We start from the raw sequence: 17,597 nt of genomic DNA on the forward strand, positions 1-17,597 counted from the left end.
ACTCTGAGACATCATTTGTCTCCTGGTTGCACGACCAGGCATAAAACCTTTTGTGAATAATTACACATGCAAATTAAAATTGTTACTGTTACAAATACTTACTGATAGGATTAAATTTACCTTCCAAGAACATTTTCCCACAGTATTCAGAAGTCCTATAATGTATGAACAACTAGTGGCAAAAAGGAGTAGCATTTTGTTTATTGCATTCTCAGCATTTTGGAACTAAGGTACTATCACTATTTCTCATGTGCACTCTTTTTTTTTCTTTACTTTTCAATTTTTTAGGGCTACTTCTATACCCATGAACTGAGCAGGGCACAGTCCCAGGCACTGGAACACTGTCATCCATATCATTAAGCTGTTAAAGGCATATCTGTCATACTTTTGAGTCAAGGTCGACCAACTCTCACTCCCAGAATAGACAGGAATGATGAGAGAGTAAGGTAGGGTCTGGGATCTTTTCCAATAGGTAGCTCTTATGTGCCCTGCCTGTTTTGAGAAGAGGAGTATAATATGGATACAGCCAGACCAGGTCATTGGTCTCACCAACAAAGAGAGGCCCTGGACTATTTGCTCTGCAAGCACAGATGTAGCCAGCTCACTGCAACTCAATTACATTTGCAGGTCCATTTTTATTTCCAGGAGCACCCAGGTGTGTGCTTGAAGTTAAGCATGTCTTTTTCAAGAACAGGCATTCTTTAATTGAAGCTTCAATGTTTCCTCTAAAATAATTGGGACTTTTAAAATTAAAGATTCATTCTCATGTCAACCCTGAAGTTTAGCATCTTAAAAAGGAGGTTAATTAAATAATAATTAAAAAAAAACAACACAGAAATTTATCTGGCAAATCGTATTTTAAAAATGGATCAAGTGAAAAGATCCTGCCTATACTGGAAATCAACAAACAGTTAACAAAACTCCTATTTTTACTGGAAATTAATGTGATTAAAGGTGGCTGTTAAAACCAGATAAAAATAAAAATAAATCTTAAAAGGCTTCACATTAGACAAAGGAGAAAACAGAAGCTTGATTCCACAAAAAGGTAAGAGAGAAAGATGAAGGTCAATTGAACCAGTAAACTGTCAATTTGCCATATTATTTCATAAACCAAATATCTCAGCTGCCCAGAAATTGTTTCTTCAAGTTGATCCCCAAAAAGCTGCTCTCTGGGGAGGCTGAGGTAGGAAACACTTGAGCAGACAGTCTGGTTAAGCATATTAGAAAAGATTGAAAAGTTCATCCAAAACAAGAAAACAAGAAAATTTAAAAACAAAAAATTTAAACAAATTTACATTTTTAATATTTTTTTTAATCTTTTTAAAAAAATTTATCAGAATTTAAAACAAGAAACTTGCCTATTTTATAACCAGCTACTGTGAGAAGAGCATGCCCCTTTAAGACTGCATTTAAGGCATGGACTATGCTCTGCTAAGGGCTCCAGCTGCAACCATAAGACAACTGCAGTGCTCAGAGGAGCCTGGAATTTACAACACCTCAGAAATGCTTAGAAGAAATGCAACCAAAAGAAACAGCAAATGTCAGGAGCTGGTCCAAAAAAAGGGAAAAATCAGAAGTCAGGTAATTGGTATTAAGCATCCATGTTTGGAGGTACTGCTTTTCCAAGTGACTTATTTCTTTGAAATTACTTAGCATTTTCATCATGGTTGTCACCTGAGGATCTGAAAGCTCAAGATATGACAAAATTTCTCTCAACAGTAGATGATTAGTAGGGTGCGACAAAATCAAAACAAGCAAGAGAGCTTGCACCAAAGATCAGTCTGTGACACAGCTGGTGTCAGAGCACCCTAACGCTGACTGCACAACCACCACAGGCCAACAACCAGGATCAGATACCATTAATTTCTTCCTTCTTTTGCAAAATTTCTTTCAGACTGAAGAGGGTTTTTTTTTTGTGACAATCTTATGGTTCGTAAGGACAATACAGCAGAAAATAAAGATAACAAAGCCTGGCCCACTGATCAGAAAAGGAGTAACAGCAACAACAAATTGTGTCATTTGACTATTAATTTTCTGCTTTGAGAAGCTCAGCAATTATTTCCGTTTCAGATGTATTTCAGGTTGAACTTACAATCACTTAGTGCGAAAGTCTCCTGAGACTTTTTCTGTGCTAATATTTTAGGTTTTTTCACAGCCATCTTCAGGAAAAAGCCCACCCCATTAACTTGGACTAAGCAAATCTGCAACCACCATCTGCTGCCATTTTTATTTTACTACTCACACGAAGCAGCAACAAAAAAAAATTAATCTGGCCTAATCACTTCCTCAGTCTGCTTCAGTATCTGTATTCAGTAACCGTAAGTATACTAATTAACTACCGTTAGCAATTTAATGTGAGTTTATTCCTAGGTTCTGGGTTTATTTAAACCACCTTTTGTTAGCATTATCATTCTGTTCTCCATAGCCTAACTGACTCCTATACTTCATTAAAGCTATTTATTTCACACCAAATGGCAGATTACCTCCTGAACTGTCATTGCTGACCAAAGGTATGTCTTTCAAGGTCTTTTAGGGATAGACTAATTCACAGACACATCAGATGACATAAGGAAAATAAAAACCTCAAAATCTTAGTATGGGCTCAGGTTCAAATGCAAAGATATGCCACAATGCCTAAGACACCTGTACTTTTGCTCAATGTTAATAACCAAGATTATCTACAAATGCTTCTAAGGAAAGCAGAAATTGTTGCAGAACTCCAGTGATACATGGCAAATATAGTCTCTACATATTTTTCATGTGTTACTGAAATGTATCAAGTAACTGCTGCGAAGAATAGTGATTTTAAGATTATGTTCATAATATGTAACTGTCTGTCACCTAGGATGCTTTTATACAGTGCTTTATCACTTGTTCACTATTTGTCAGGGGATTTTGCCACAAAGTTACTCAACTCTTTTCTGCTCCTGCAATCATTGTTGTGAAATATTTTAGTATTTCTCAGGTTTCTGAGATTTCTTAAATTAACATAATTTAAAATTTCATTGCACAATTCTGGCAGGAAGAACAGACACTGGAAAACTATTTTTAGAATCCAGATCAACTTTCTCATAGACCACAGAATACAATTGCTGGATTATGATGTATTTCCTTGATTTATCAAGCATATCAATCTGTTCCAATAGACACCAAATTGCTTGATTTTTTCCTAAACAAACCATACACACAAATAAAGTGAACTAAATCAGTCAGATATAATACTTCTCTAGCTTCCACACAGCTATATTCTCATTTGCTTTTGGGGAGTACAATACAGTGCATTATGACCGTGCATAATTGACATCAATACTTTTCAGACAGGATATAAACCCTACTTTCTCTATTGGCACTGATGATAACGAAAACAACAATTCTATTTTACTTACAAGAAAACTGTCTTGCTATGGACATGAGAAATGTTTTACTGCAATGCGTGTTGTTATTATACATAAATTATATGATGTAAGCATTTTATAAAATATATTCTTCCTTACATCTGTACTTCTCTTCCAGAAGGCCCTTAGAAAGAGACATCAAGCCAATTTTCAAGGACTGTACTCGAATTTTTCCAGTTCGGCCACTGAAATTAGAAAAATAAGACAATTTAACACAGTTTAATTTTATTTCATTCCAACTCAAGTCTATTAAAAAGGCATTGGTGAATTCTACGTCAAATACATTTCAAATCTCAAAACAGATTAACACTACAAATCACATTAAGAATTCTTCCTTTACAAAAGCACAGTTCGCCTTCTAAGTGGTTTACATGTCAAAACAGTTCACATTATTCCAAAAAGGGCAGATATTTAGCTCTGTAAGGCTCTCAACATGATTTAATAATATGATATACACAGAAAAAAAAAACAACACAGGAGAACACATCAGGAAAGCCTATTATCCAGTATGAAACACAGAGGTTGCAAAATAAAACCAAGTTTTCATATCACTAATTAATTCATTTTTTTCCACTTCATTTTTTCCCTTTTTGTTTAAAACACTCTGATATACATGTGCACCAGGATATAAACAACCAATCACATGCCGTAATTAAATGATGTCGAGTGGCTATTCTTTTTAAGCAATGACTTCAGCCACATCTTGACCTACATAAAAAAAAAAAATCAAAAAAATTGCCTAAACTCCTAAAACTACACCTTAAACCTTAAGCAAATTAAAAACAGGTAAGCAAGAGATTTTATACCTGCAAGACAAACATAGTTCAAAAAGACAAAACCAAAAGCAATAAAACCAGAGTACGTGGAAAAAGACAATTTTAAAGTTCAAAAGATCAGTGCAGAAACATTTTCTTAAAAAATCTGATGATACCTTCTTTCGAAGACCAGAAAACAGCACATTATTTGTTTTTAGATGAGACAACAAACAAATCATTAGAATAGTAGTTAAATTGTATATATTGTATGCAACCCCCTGCATTTAAGGTTAGCTGGGTCCTTCCTTCACCAGCAAATAAGACAATACTAAAATTAATATCACGCCAAACATTACTATGTTGTGCTGAATATAAAATTATTAATTTACTCCTGGACTCTCAGTAAATTAGCTAAGCGCCTTACAAATATTAATGCATTTGTCTTCAAAACCATCACCTAATCTAGAGACTAGACAGTATTATCTTCTCTATTCCACACCTGGAACAGAAGTACTGAGAAATTATTGCCAAATTAATCAAAAACAGCCATTACTTTTACTACCTCGTTTGAAAATCAGGACCCAATTTTCCAGATTGTTATAAAAGTGCCACCTATTTTATACATTCAAGCTTAGCTTCAAATTACCTCTTTCCATCACAGACACTATATCATTCTGACATTCTGTAATGTGTAAATGGCTCACTTTGCAACCTTGATAAAGTTCTTTCACCATTCTTTCCTGTGTAGAGTTGTCTGCGTTTTAACTTTGTATTCAACAGAAAAACAAAGCAGAACATTCATATGGGTTTGATTTAACTCAGGATTGACCAGAACATTTGTTTATTAAAGGCAGAAATCCAGAAAATCTTTGTAGCTAAAAGGTCAGGGAATATGCGTGGAGGCTTCAAACTTCTCCAGATTTCAGCAGACTGTTACAGGGACCGTGGAAAAAGCATTTCCTCAGTGTAAAAAAGAATCATGAAGCCTGTAATATTACATTTTTCCCAAGTACAACATATTTTCCCCTAGCCTTTTTCTTGGAAACAGTTAAAAGTTGGTACTGAAATTACATATACATGCAAAAAACCCCACACTAAAACCAAACAAAAAGCCCTCACCAAACCTACAGACATTGTAGCATTGACACTTCCAATTCAATAGTTTATGTTTTCCCAGCTTAAATAGTCTCAAAACCACTGAGGTTGGGAAGGACTTCTAGAGACAATTAAAAAAATATAATCTTTTTCTTACATGTTTATGCAGAATTTCCTGTGTTTCATGTGCCCACTGCCTCTTGTCCTGTCACTGGGCACCACTGAGAAGAGCCTGGCTCCATCTTTTCTGCTGTTCCCTTCAGGTACTTATGCACATTGATAAGATCCTCTTGAGACCTATTGGAGTCTCAGCTCTCCCAGCCTCTCCTGATACATCAGATACTCCAAGTCCTTAATCATCTTCACCATACTTCACTGTACACTTCAATTTGCACATGTTTCTCTTGTTCTGAGGAGCTTAGAACTAGACCCAACACTACAGATGTGTCTCACCAGTGCTAAGTAGAGGGGAAGGATCATCTCTCTCAACCTTCTGGGAATGCTTTCTCTAATACAGCCCAGAAGACCGCTGGCCTACTTTGCCACAAGTGTATGTTGCTGGGTCATATTCAGCTTGGTGTCCATCATGAACCTCAGGATCTTTCCTGCAAAGCTGCTTTCCAGCTAGTCATCCCCCAGCCTGTAATGGTGTATAGGGTTCTTCCTTCTTGGAGGGAGGATTTGAAATTTTCCTTCATTGAATTTAATGAGGTTCCTGTTGTCCTCTTTCTCCAGCCTGTCAAGGTTCCTCTAAATGGCAGCACAACCATCTAATTGTGCTGTATGCACAAACATCTGAAAATCAAGGTCTTACAGTGGAAAGGCTCAGGAAACTTTTTTACTCTTGAATTCATACAGAACTTATGGGTCAAGTATTTAGAATTAAGTGCCAGCACACTATTCAGATATACTTCATAGCAATACAAGTATGCTTGTCATCACAAAAATCAATTGACAAGACCTCTTTAGGCAGCAAAAATATTTTTCATTGTAATCCTGATGAAGGAAAATCTGAATGATTATACTTCTATTCACCGTTTTGGAGCAAACTCACTCATTCTCAGTCAATACAAGGCAGTACAAAAATGGCACATTATTGACTTCTGACCTATCTTCAAGTAAAAAATGGAAAAACCATTACAGCTGCTTGTAAGAAGCACTGTTCTTGTTCACTAAAGTCCATGTGTCTTTCTGGATGTATCTGAGCCCTGTTTCTCCAGGCAATACAAAGTCTAAGAATTCATTGCCCTTATAATGTGATGCTGACATTCTCCTTTCCCAAGCAAACTGGAATTTTATTGCTTTAGTGGGGAAAGGGAAAGCAAAGAAAGGCAAGGGGGAGGAGGAAATTTAAAAAAGTCCTCAGTTTTGTAGCTGATTCTGTCATCTGTACATATGTACCAAGCAAGCTCTCGCCAATATGCCTCAGGCATGATCTCCCTATTGCACTTTCAACCACTGCCAGTCAGGAGGTGGCACAGAATCTAGAAGTAACACAACTTTTAAACCTGTCAAAATAGGCATTAAAAAAAAAAGGAAGATACATACAATTTCCAGAAATGGTAGAAGAGTATGTTTGAACGATATACTACAGAGAGGCCTAGTTCAGTGGGGAATCGGCTACCTCAATCATTGGGTATGGGAGGGTACCATGCAGCACAGGCAGAGAGGTTGGATTGGGATTGGAGCACATACGAATTTGTTGCATAGTTTGGACTCTACATTCAAGCAGAGGGCAACCATTCTGCTGTTTCATAGATCCAACACAGCTGCAGAGAACATCAAAGAGCTACTTCACATAAGAACTGATGACTGTTGCTATCATACAATAACATAAGCAAATGAGGAAAAAAGGGTGAGCTACAAATGGCTGTACTATCAGAAGAGAAAGGGAGAATACTTTTATCCTGTGTCTTACTACAGGAGATACTGAAATTGGAGCATGAAGCAAAGGGAGGGAAGAACAGGGAACACACAGATAAAAGGACAACAGACATGAATCACGCCTCATAAATTCCTTTGTTAATCCCATTACAACTGAATTTCAAATAAATGAAACAACTATGATCTCAAGCTTACTACATCAGGCACAGTGTGGAGCACTTGGGCATCACACAATGTAGTTTAGCATTAATTGTCCACAGGAACATCTCAGCTGCAAAGCAACGTGCTAAATCCTAAAACTAACATTTCTTATTCTGATCAAACACCTAGGAAATTCAAAGACAGATATTAAAGCAGGGTTAAATTTATCTAAAGAAGTATCTTTCCAGGAAAATTAGCTTAGTGAACCTTCCAAAAACATTCCATAATCATGTAACTGTCATATGCAAACTTCATTCCTTTCTCTAAGTAACATCCTAATACAGAGTTAAGACCCAAAACTCCTTTAATAGGCAAACAATCTCCTCCATAGTCAAAACAGAGGCCTGCAACACCTATAAATTATAAATGTAGTAATTAGGATATAATTAATATTAGATTGTTGAATATAAGCATACAAAACTATTGCTACCAACAACGGTATGCAAATATTCTGTAGCATCATGATGGCATAGCCAGACATAATATATAAGCATTTTCCTTAAGTATGTGAACAATGTAAAGGCCAAAGAGACAAACAGTAGTGGGCACAGATGCACATAGGAGTTAGCCAGATAGCAAAAAGTTGCCAGCAAGAGAACAAGAGATTGCAAAGAGGAATACGCAGTAAGAATGACTGGCAAGTGAACAGAAAACAAGATAAGCAATATCAAGTCCATAGGAAACCTATGTTCCTCAAAGGTGGGTGGCAATAGCATGAAAACATCAGCCACTACCAAGGAATACTGAAGAAGTGAGACGATGAGCCCCCTTTGGTTCAGACTTCAGTCAAAGTGCTCTCAAGCCTGGTCAATGTTGACACTACAATTATAAACTACCAAGGACAGTAGCTATTGGTTATCTACATAACCCAGCAACAGGGTCAGCCTGGTAGATCTCTGAAGATGCCTTCACTTGATCAACGACAGAGGAGGCAAAGAAGCTCATATTCCTGCTCTACAGAGGGCCATGTCCTTCCTAGAGCATTTCTTACTACTATCACAGCCCACCAAGCTGCTTCCGCAGAGTCCTCCATAAACCAAGACAGCTATCATCAGCACAGGGAATGCAGCTGGAATGCACACAGAAAATTTCCATCAGCTACCATCAACGTCAGGGCACAAAGTTAAGGTTGACTGAGCAGGTCTGTCATCCTTATCATTCCTCAGAAGTTCAGACTTTTCTGAACTTAACCTGTTGGTAAGACCTGGGATATTAACTCAACCTAGTGTTACAATTTGCCAGGTGTATAAGTGCAACAATCAACAACAAAGTTGTAATTCTCCAGAGGAAGCCTGGGCCACAGAGAATGATTGTGAATGACAGCTTTGATCCTATGGAAAAGGTTAGCATATGTGCAATATCCTTCCGAGACTAAAGCACCAAAGTAACTAAAGTTCACAGAATCACAGAATCGCTCGGTTGGAAAAGACCTCCGAGATCATCACGTCCAACTGCTCCTGTCTACCCACTAAACCATATCCCTAAGTACCTCGTCTACCCGCTCTTTAAATACATCCAGGGATGGTGACTCCACCACCTCCCTGGGCAGACTGTTCCAGCTTCTGACAACTCTCTCAGTAAAGAACTTCCTCCTTATCTCTAATCTGAACCTCCCTTGGCACAGCTTGGTGCCGTTTCCCCTTGTTCTATCCTCCATCACCTGGAGGATTAAAAAGGATTAAAGTTAAAAGAACACATTACCAAAAGTATCCTAACATCACAAAAATGAAGAACATTTAAAAGTTGAAATATAAAAAGTCAGATAAACATTGCAAAACTTTAAAAACAGTGCATGTAAAAGTTTCTTTATGGACATTAGGTAATTTTGATTGAAATAATGAGTCATCACTCACAATTAGTACATGTATTCCATATTATGTATGACAGACTTTAAAATATCTGAATCAACTCATTTCAAGGGGTGTTGAGTTATTCCATTAGTATAAAAAGCTATTAGTGCATTTCAGATAAATGAGTTTTGGAGATTTCAGCAAATTTGACTATATAGTCAAGAATAACCACTGGCTATTGCTTTTAGATTATTTAAACACAGGCCTGGTAAAACAATTTCCTTCACAGCTCCCACTGTAAAATGAAACATGTTTGTTTATAATTAAATTTGAAAAATTAAAAAAATGAAAATAATAAAATAATTAATGAAAAATTTAAAATTCACTGGACTAACCAAAGCAAGGAACTTTAACTTTGGAAAATATTTACAGGGCAGATGTTACTGCCTGAAACAACCATTGAGTCCTTGAAAAGGTAAAAGTCACCGAGTAAATTTAATGTTTCTCTGCTCTACTCACCTTGAAGAATGACTCATTCCTGATGTGTTAGAAAATACCAGATCACAACAGACTTGCGTACTATTTCTAAAAATAAATTTGTTCTTTTTAAGGTAAGTCTAAAGAACTACCCAGTTTGACATAAATCTGTGAATCAGTAATTAAATCTCAGGTTAATAGCATGAGACTAACAGATGGTTTTTGTAAGCAGTTTAACAATTTGAAACATTGTATATGTATAACACCAGTGCAATAAACAATGGAAATGCCAAGACACAAATTAGTTCTTTCCTAAAGGTCAATTAAGAAAAAATAAAAAAGAAAAAAAAATAAAAGCTCAAAATTAGTGTCTGTTCTTTCAGCCTTTTTTTTTTCCTGGAGTAGATTTGAAAGGGGAGCAAGGAAACATACTGTAAAGGTAATTTATCTCAGAAAACATTCATCCTCCATTTTTCAAGTTTGACTGAAGATTCAAGTCTTTCATCAGCTTGAAGAATTATCTACACTAAAGCTTTCAACATAATTATAAAGCAGAAATGGGAGCAACAGGAAATGTTATTGAAAGAAAGGTTTGTTGCTTACTACGTGCATTTTAAATATGAACAGGTTAAGCAACTGACTTCTAACTGGCATGTAATCCTCTGAGGGAAAAAAAGCAAAAAGCTATAAGCTGTTAGAATTTGGCACTGATTAAGTGAGTGAGCATTGTGAAAATCATGCATACACTGAGAAGCAACAGTTTTCTTTTGCAGAGCCAGGTATAAGAATTTCTATCACTACTCAAGAAATATTATTGCTCTTTTCATCTTCAAACAGGGAGGAAGGAAACAAATTTGCTAACCATCCTCACACAGCTTAGAAATTCTGATTTGCAATTCTGTGCATAACTCTGACCTAAAGCATATAGTCAATTAGACACACTGAAGTGACCACCATGGGTATTGCACTACTGTGTCTTTATTCAGCTCCAGAAAAGTCCTGAAATGCCTTCACTCAAGCATTGTAAGGAGATGTGTTATAAAGAATGGAGGAGCTGACAGAAATCAAGTCTTTTCCCACTTTTTACTACAGAAGGGAGATAATAATAGTAAAGACCACTAATGAGCAACAAACTCATGACTCGAAAGCACGGCTAAATAAAAACATACTGATTGTAGATCATGCAGGCTGAGATAGTGTGGGGCAGGGCAGAGAGGTCAGAGTTTGATATTCAGCAGAAGAAAGAAGTGTCTAGGGGCTCAGAAATGACTGGCCAAAATAACAAGAGTCTGCTGGAGTGGACTTTTTCATGACCTCTGAAACTCAGTGCTCTCACTGGAAATGGCAAATGTGCATTTAAATAAACCCAAGTTCCTACAGTAAGTATCCTGAAACAATTTTGGGGCAAACTCACAATTCACCAGGAAAATACAGCTTTGCTGCCAGGATCAAGGCCGGTGGATCACACAGCACCAGCACTCAGAAGTGACACGAGGCATGACCTGTACACACTGAAAGTGAGCCAGGACCAGGACACCACTGAGCCTCCAGAATCAGGGAGAGTTTAGTGCTGAGATCAGAACAACCACCACTGAACAGAGGATTCAGGACAGGGAGCTCAGCCAGAGTTATGGCATGCAAGTAACGGAATGTAAAGTAAATAACAAAATTGTCCTCAACTGTGGCAGAAATAGGATCTGGTATGAATAGCAAACAATCTGGGCAATTCGGAACATTTACAGTCAGAACACAGCTAAAGCAGTATATTCAGTTCCCTACTTACATATACACTTCCTGAAACTCTTTCAATCTTTGTTTGGTATGCAGTATAATGTTAGTTCAGTGTATCTGAGCAGGACAGCATAAGAAAAGTAATTACAATCAACTGCACTTCATTACTGAATCAAAATTATCAAAAGATATAACTTTTTATTTAAAAAATTCCTAAGGCTTTATCATTTTTCTATTATCATGAACATTTCCTCAAAAGAGTAACTCAGAAAAAGTATACAACAGTCCTATAAGTCTAGCATTTTTTATAAGTCACATATGCAAATCTTATTAATACCATCTCCACGGCTTATATTTTGTCACTACTACATTAAATTCCTAGGGTACATACTGTGAATAAAGAATTTTTTACTTACCTGTCATATACATTGAGTAGCCAGTTAAGACACATGTCTACACAGAGAGGAACATTCACCATATCTTTGTGTTTCTCTTCAAGTCCACTGTAGATGGTAGTGAGACAGCTGATCACATCCTGGACACCAATCAGCTGGTCATTTTGACTCAACTTGTGCTGTTTGAAAACTTCACTTGTTGTGTTCAGGTCCAACAGGTCCACTAACAACAGGTTATTAAAAAAATTAAAAAAAGAAAAAAAAGAAAAAAAAGAAAAAAAAGAAAAAAAAGAAAAAAAAGAAAAAAGGTATGAATATAAATGCTCAAGTACAGCATTCACAATACTTGTTCATGTGCATATTGCAGTCAATTAGCCAAGAATTAGCTTTCATTTAACTTCATTTCATTTATTTTCATTTGGAAGAAATTCTTTACTGTGAGGGCAGTGAGACACTGGCACAGATTGCCCAGGGGAGTTGTGAATGCCCCCTCCCTGGCAGTGTTCAAGGCCAGGTTGGACAGGGCTTTGGGCAACCTGGTCTGGTGGGAGGTATCCCTACCCATGGCAGAGGGGTTGGACTGGATGGTCTTTAAGATCCCTTCCAACCCAAACCATTCTATGATTGAGTAACATTACAGTGAAAAACTGTTCTCTGTCAGAAGTCAACAGCATTATGGTATTTATAAAAAGTGAATCAACACCACCACCATACTGGCACTGCACCGCTCAGAACATTAAAAAGCTGCTGACGTAGTCTGTGTAATTAGAAGATCCTAACTTCAGATGTACACACACTGGGAGTCCACTAGGCTTAGAGGGTTCTTTGCATTTACCACAAAGCTGAATCCCATTAAATGACTATGATTTTTTATTAAATGTAAAGCAAAGCAAATTCTTAGGTAATGATGTTCTCTTAAATGCAGTAGGAATGTACTGAGGCCTGATTAACTGAACAGCAGCAGCTAAATTAAGACTTAAAAGAAAGCAGGGAGGGACACAGAGAAACTTTTGTAGTTTTCCAGAACACAGAATTTTATGCTTTCATGAAAAAGATTTTAATCTCCTTTATTACAGTGTGCTTTGTATAAGCAGCTAGTGATGCTATGAATATACTAAAAGTCACAAGGGTTTTGTGCCCAAAACCACAGAAATGTGATTGTGATTATGAAATCTGGGTTTTGCATGGTGAAAATAAAAAGTTGTCAATGAGCTCTTCTAATTCCTTTTGCAAAACAAAGTGAAAATGAGGAAACTTATTTCGGTGTAAGAGAAGGAGGAATAATGCAAGTCATAGCGTGATATGAACCTCACTGACATTTTTTTATAAGTGAGGACTTTAGCAAAAAAAAAAAAAATAGTTGCAATGTATCAGAATGCCTACTATAATGTATACTACATGAAGTTGATGTATATTCTGAGCTCATACAGAGCTGTGTCTGGAGAGTCAGTAACAGATTTATACTATAAATGCCATCTCTCAAAGGAAATGAAACATGACGATCTCAGATGTGTGGTAAATTGCTCTGCACTGATAACGTTAAATAAGGACCCCAGAAGGGCAGTCTCTGCAAATCAGGTAAGTCTAGCTTGGGTTGGAAAATAAGTACAGCAGAAAAAAGCAGGAGCAAAACACTAACCACTACAAACAGTTCTGTCAAGAACTCAACGAGCACTTACCAAAAGATAAGGTTATCGGCCAAAAGGAAGTTATATTCCCAATCCCATTTCCTCAATCTACCCTTCCTAACACCACTCTAAAATGAGAGACAGTACCTCAGGAGCCCTTAATTTTTCTCTCCCTCACTGACATCTGCACATTCTGTTCTAACTTTACAGCATCAGACTTGCAGGGGTTTAAAATATGTTTGCTTTCTCCTTTCTTTTCCTTTCTTTTTTTTTTCTCCTAAAAGCCATCTCAGGCTTGCAAACAAATGCCAGCCATGTATTTACCAAACAAGCAAACTGCTAATTGCAGCAAAACAGCTTGCCACTAGTTTGACCTGAGGTAGCCAAAGTATTTGGCAGTACAGTGCAGCATAATCCTCTCCAGTAGCTGGAACATACATAACACAGTGGAAAAGGTTCACAGGCATGTTTAAAAACAAAACAAACAAACAAAAAACCCCACACCACAAGGCAGCATAGACTATTTTTTTGAGGGGTGGAAGGAAGGAGACAAAGCCAGGTATAAAACTGTAATATCCAATCATATAAATATTGCAATCAGGAGAGACCTACAGCAGGGGGAAAAAACTCAAAATTATTGCAACCAGTTTGGCGGTGATATTTTTTCAACATGTTTCTGTAAGGTACTTAACTAAAAGCAGGTAAGGAGCTTCCTAAAACAGACTGACAGCACTGAAAATCTGCCCTTTTTAAAGCAAATGAAAACCTGGAATGCTCTGGAACACCAGAAAGTTGTATCCCACTTGGCTTGGCTTAGCATAACCACCCTTGCACCAAAAATGGCATTTCAACAAACACTGGAGTAAGCTTGCTAACTTCTTGTCTCGATCTGCTGGCTTTGAGATCTCACATTCACATTTTAGCCAAAGGATTCTAGAGGGAATTGGGATGACTAAAGGAAACTGCTGCTGTACTAATGCAAATTAAGCAAAGCTTACACTTTTGGATTACACCATTCATGGGGAACCAAACCCTGCTTTACTTCAGTACTCCACTGGCTGATTGAATTTTGGATATAGGCAGTTATCCTGCTATGGCAAGGTCTATCCACTAACAAAGCTCTGGGACTGGGCTGATGTAAAAATGGATTATTTTCTCATTACATTTCAATTTCTGGAAGTTTTAAAATAAACTGTGTTTATGCAGATGGGGAAAAGCTAACTTGAGACTCACATGCCGCCACAGCCGGCATGAAGCCTACTGTACACAGCTTTTAGTGCACTTTCGCAGCACCATTCTGTATCTGCTCAAATATGCTGAACGACCAATCCTGCCATTAACCAACAAATGGACACAAGAGTCCTTTCTACAGCGAGGAGACTTTTCCAGAGGAAAACTATAAACAGAAACCACGTCATTCAGCAGTGAGTGACTGATTCAGGAGCAAGTAATGACATGCAGCTGCTAATGGCAAATTTGAGGCTGCTGTAACCCCACAGCGAACAGGCAGGCATTGCTATGGAGCTTTTTTATTAGAAAGACCTTGAGAATGACAGCAGTTCCTGAAAAAGACTGGATGGCTGAGGGAGGTCTATACGGCTCTTGCTTTTAATCCTGTGTGCCTTAATGTTCGTCTCTTAGCCTGGTGTGTTTGATATTCCTATTAGCATTCTTAAACTTTAAATCACCTAGAGGAGCTCAGTGACAGAAATTCTGAATATACATGGTTGTTTTGTTTCCTTCTTCCTTTCCAGTACTACACTCCAGCATCTGGGGAAATATAATTTCTTGAAAATGAGCTGAAGTATGCTGCAGGAGAATAAAATATTACAGTCAGGGCCTGGTGCTGCATAGCTGCCCAGTACAACTACAACACAAGGTACTCTCTCTGGCCCCATTCTTCTTCTACTACAGTGGGAAAGTGCCCTTAGTACATCTGTCTCACACAATCTGAGACAGAGAAGCTAATCAAGAATTTGCTTTTTCCAAACTGCAACCATCCTCCGCTTCCTGCAAGATACACACACACAGGTACATACACACATGCATATTAGTCTCTGCAGGAATGTACCTTCCAAAAAAAACAGAACAAGATGAAATGTGACTCTACTTGCCCACTTCTAAAAGGGGGTGGGGGAGTGGGAGGAAATAACTTCCCCAGAACCATGGCTTTTTTGACATTTACTGAGGAAAGATCTAGAAGAGAGATTTGGCATCAGCAAGTCTGGTTCTCAAATTATATACTCCTCTACCTGCTTGTATAGCATTAATCCTCACTGCAAGGTCAAATATCTATCAGGTGCAAGTAGGACTATGCATCCTGCTTCAGCTCTGCCCTTGGAGCTCTCACCAAAATGGCCTTTGCAGTTACAGACACACTGTGGCTGGGACAGCAATTTGTCACATTTTACAATTATCTCATTTTCTAGTGATTTGTTTTGACATTTTCTTTGCCTTAGCATATAAGCCTTTCTGAAGCATTCTGCATCCAGACACCTTTAAAAACCATCCACAGTTAAAATTACAGGAAAAGCAATTCAGACCAAAGAAAAAATGGCAGAGCGACAGAAGATTAGTCTTCTTCTATTTTAAAACAAAACTACCAACAAAAAAAAAGTCAAGAAAAGAGTTCTAGATGGGTTTAACCACTCTCTCCTTCCACAGAGAACAGCCATTATGACGTGCTGTGTTTTCTCTATCTCAGTAGTCATTCACAGGACAGAAACAGGCCGAGAATCACCACAGTCAAAGGGACTTTGACCTGTTCCCTGGCAAGAAATAATCTGCAAAGGAAACAATGACAACAGGAACAGAATTGATAATATTTTTGAAGATAGTCTTAAAACTGTGCCAGATCATAATGAGTTCCTGTTCATAGACAGAAAATTCTTGTAGCATTTAGCTTTGTGCATAATCTGTAATGACTTTCTTAAAAACCCACAATGTTGTGTTCTCACAAATTACACTGATCCTTGGTCAGATATGTGCATGTAATAAAGATATTTTTGGCTGCTGTCTCCTCCCATGAGACAGAGATGGAGAAACAAGCAGTTTCATAAATAATGAATGGGGCTAAAAATGGGGCTAGCAGAACTGCCACTTTGGACTTCTGGCAGGCAGACTTTGGCCTGTTTAGGGACTTGGTTGGCAGAGTTCCTTGGGAGGCAGTTCTGAAAGGCAAAGGAGTCCAGGAAAGCTGGACACTCTTCAAGAAGGAACTCTTAAAGGCGCAGGAACAGGCTGTCTCCGTGTGTCAGAGAACGAGCCGGAGGGGAAGAAGACCGGCCTGGCTGAACGGGAGCTCTGGCTGGAGCTCAGGACAAAAAAGAGAGATTATGATCTATGGAAGAAGGGGCAGGCATCTCAGGAGGAGTACGAGGTTGCCGTGAGACTGTGCGGGGAGAAAATTAGATGGGCCAAAGCACAGCTGGAACTTAATCTAGATAGTGCTGTTAGAGACAATAAAAAGTGTTTCTACAAATACATTGGCAACAAAAGGAGAACTAGAGTCTCCCCGCTCTAGTAGATGTGGGGGGGAGCATAGTGACCGGGGATGAGGAAAAGTCTGAGGTACTTAATGCCTTCTTTGCCTCAGTCTTTAGTAGGAAATCCAGCAGTACTTTGGGTACCCAGAGCGGGAAGGCAGGGAAGGGAAGCACAGTGAAGCCCCCATAATCCATGAGGAGATGGTTAGTGACCTGCTACACCACTTAGATATACACAAGTGTATGGGGCCAGATGGGATCCATCCCAGGGTCCTGAGGGAGCTGGCAGAAGTGCTCACCAAGCCACTTTCCATCATTTATCAGCAGTCCTGGCTGACTGGGGAGGTCCCAGTCGACTGGAGGTTTGCAAACGTGACGCCCATCTACAAGAAGGGCAGGAAGGAAGACCCAGGGAACTACAGACCTCTCAGTCCTACCTCAGTGCCAGGGAAGGTGATGGAACAAATCATCCTGAGTGCCATCACACAGCACACGCAGGACAACCAAGCGATCAGGCCCAGTCAGCATGGGTTCAGGAAGGGCAGGTCTTGCTTGAATAATCTTATTTCCCTTTATGATGAGGTGACCTGCTTGGTGGATGAGGGGAAGGCTGTGGACGTCGTCTACCTGGACTTTAGTAAGGCCTTTGACACCATCTCCCACAGCATCCTCCTGGAGAAGCTGGCTGGGCATGGCTTGGATGGGCATACACTTTATTGGGTTAAAAACAGGCTGGATGGTCGAGCACAGAGAGTTGTGGT

The 17,597-nt window shown here is 38.4% G+C and overlaps 1 protein-coding gene across 1 annotated transcript in view; it reads right to left on the reverse strand.

Annotated features, from left to right (window-relative positions):
- LOC104536288 (utrophin-like) overlaps positions 1-14,603 on the reverse strand; it is a gene marked incomplete at its 3' end in the record, with an annotated part of 22,424 nt that extends 7,821 nt beyond the window's left edge. Inside the window, exons 1-3 of the mRNA XM_010178853.1 lie at positions 14,585-14,603; positions 11,745-11,946; positions 3,495-3,580 (exon numbers count right to left, since the gene is read on the reverse strand). Of these exons, the coding sequence (XP_010177155.1) occupies positions 3,495-3,580; positions 11,745-11,946; positions 14,585-14,603 (307 nt within the window). The remainder of the gene's footprint in view (positions 1-3,494; positions 3,581-11,744; positions 11,947-14,584) is intronic.
- Between the last annotated feature and the right edge of the window lie 2,994 nt (positions 14,604-17,597).

The sequence above is a fragment of the Mesitornis unicolor genome, unplaced genomic scaffold (genome assembly GCF_000695765.1).
Source record: "Mesitornis unicolor isolate BGI_N332 unplaced genomic scaffold, ASM69576v1 scaffold41802, whole genome shotgun sequence".
Classification (NCBI taxonomy): Eukaryota; Metazoa; Chordata; class Aves; order Mesitornithiformes; family Mesitornithidae; genus Mesitornis; species Mesitornis unicolor.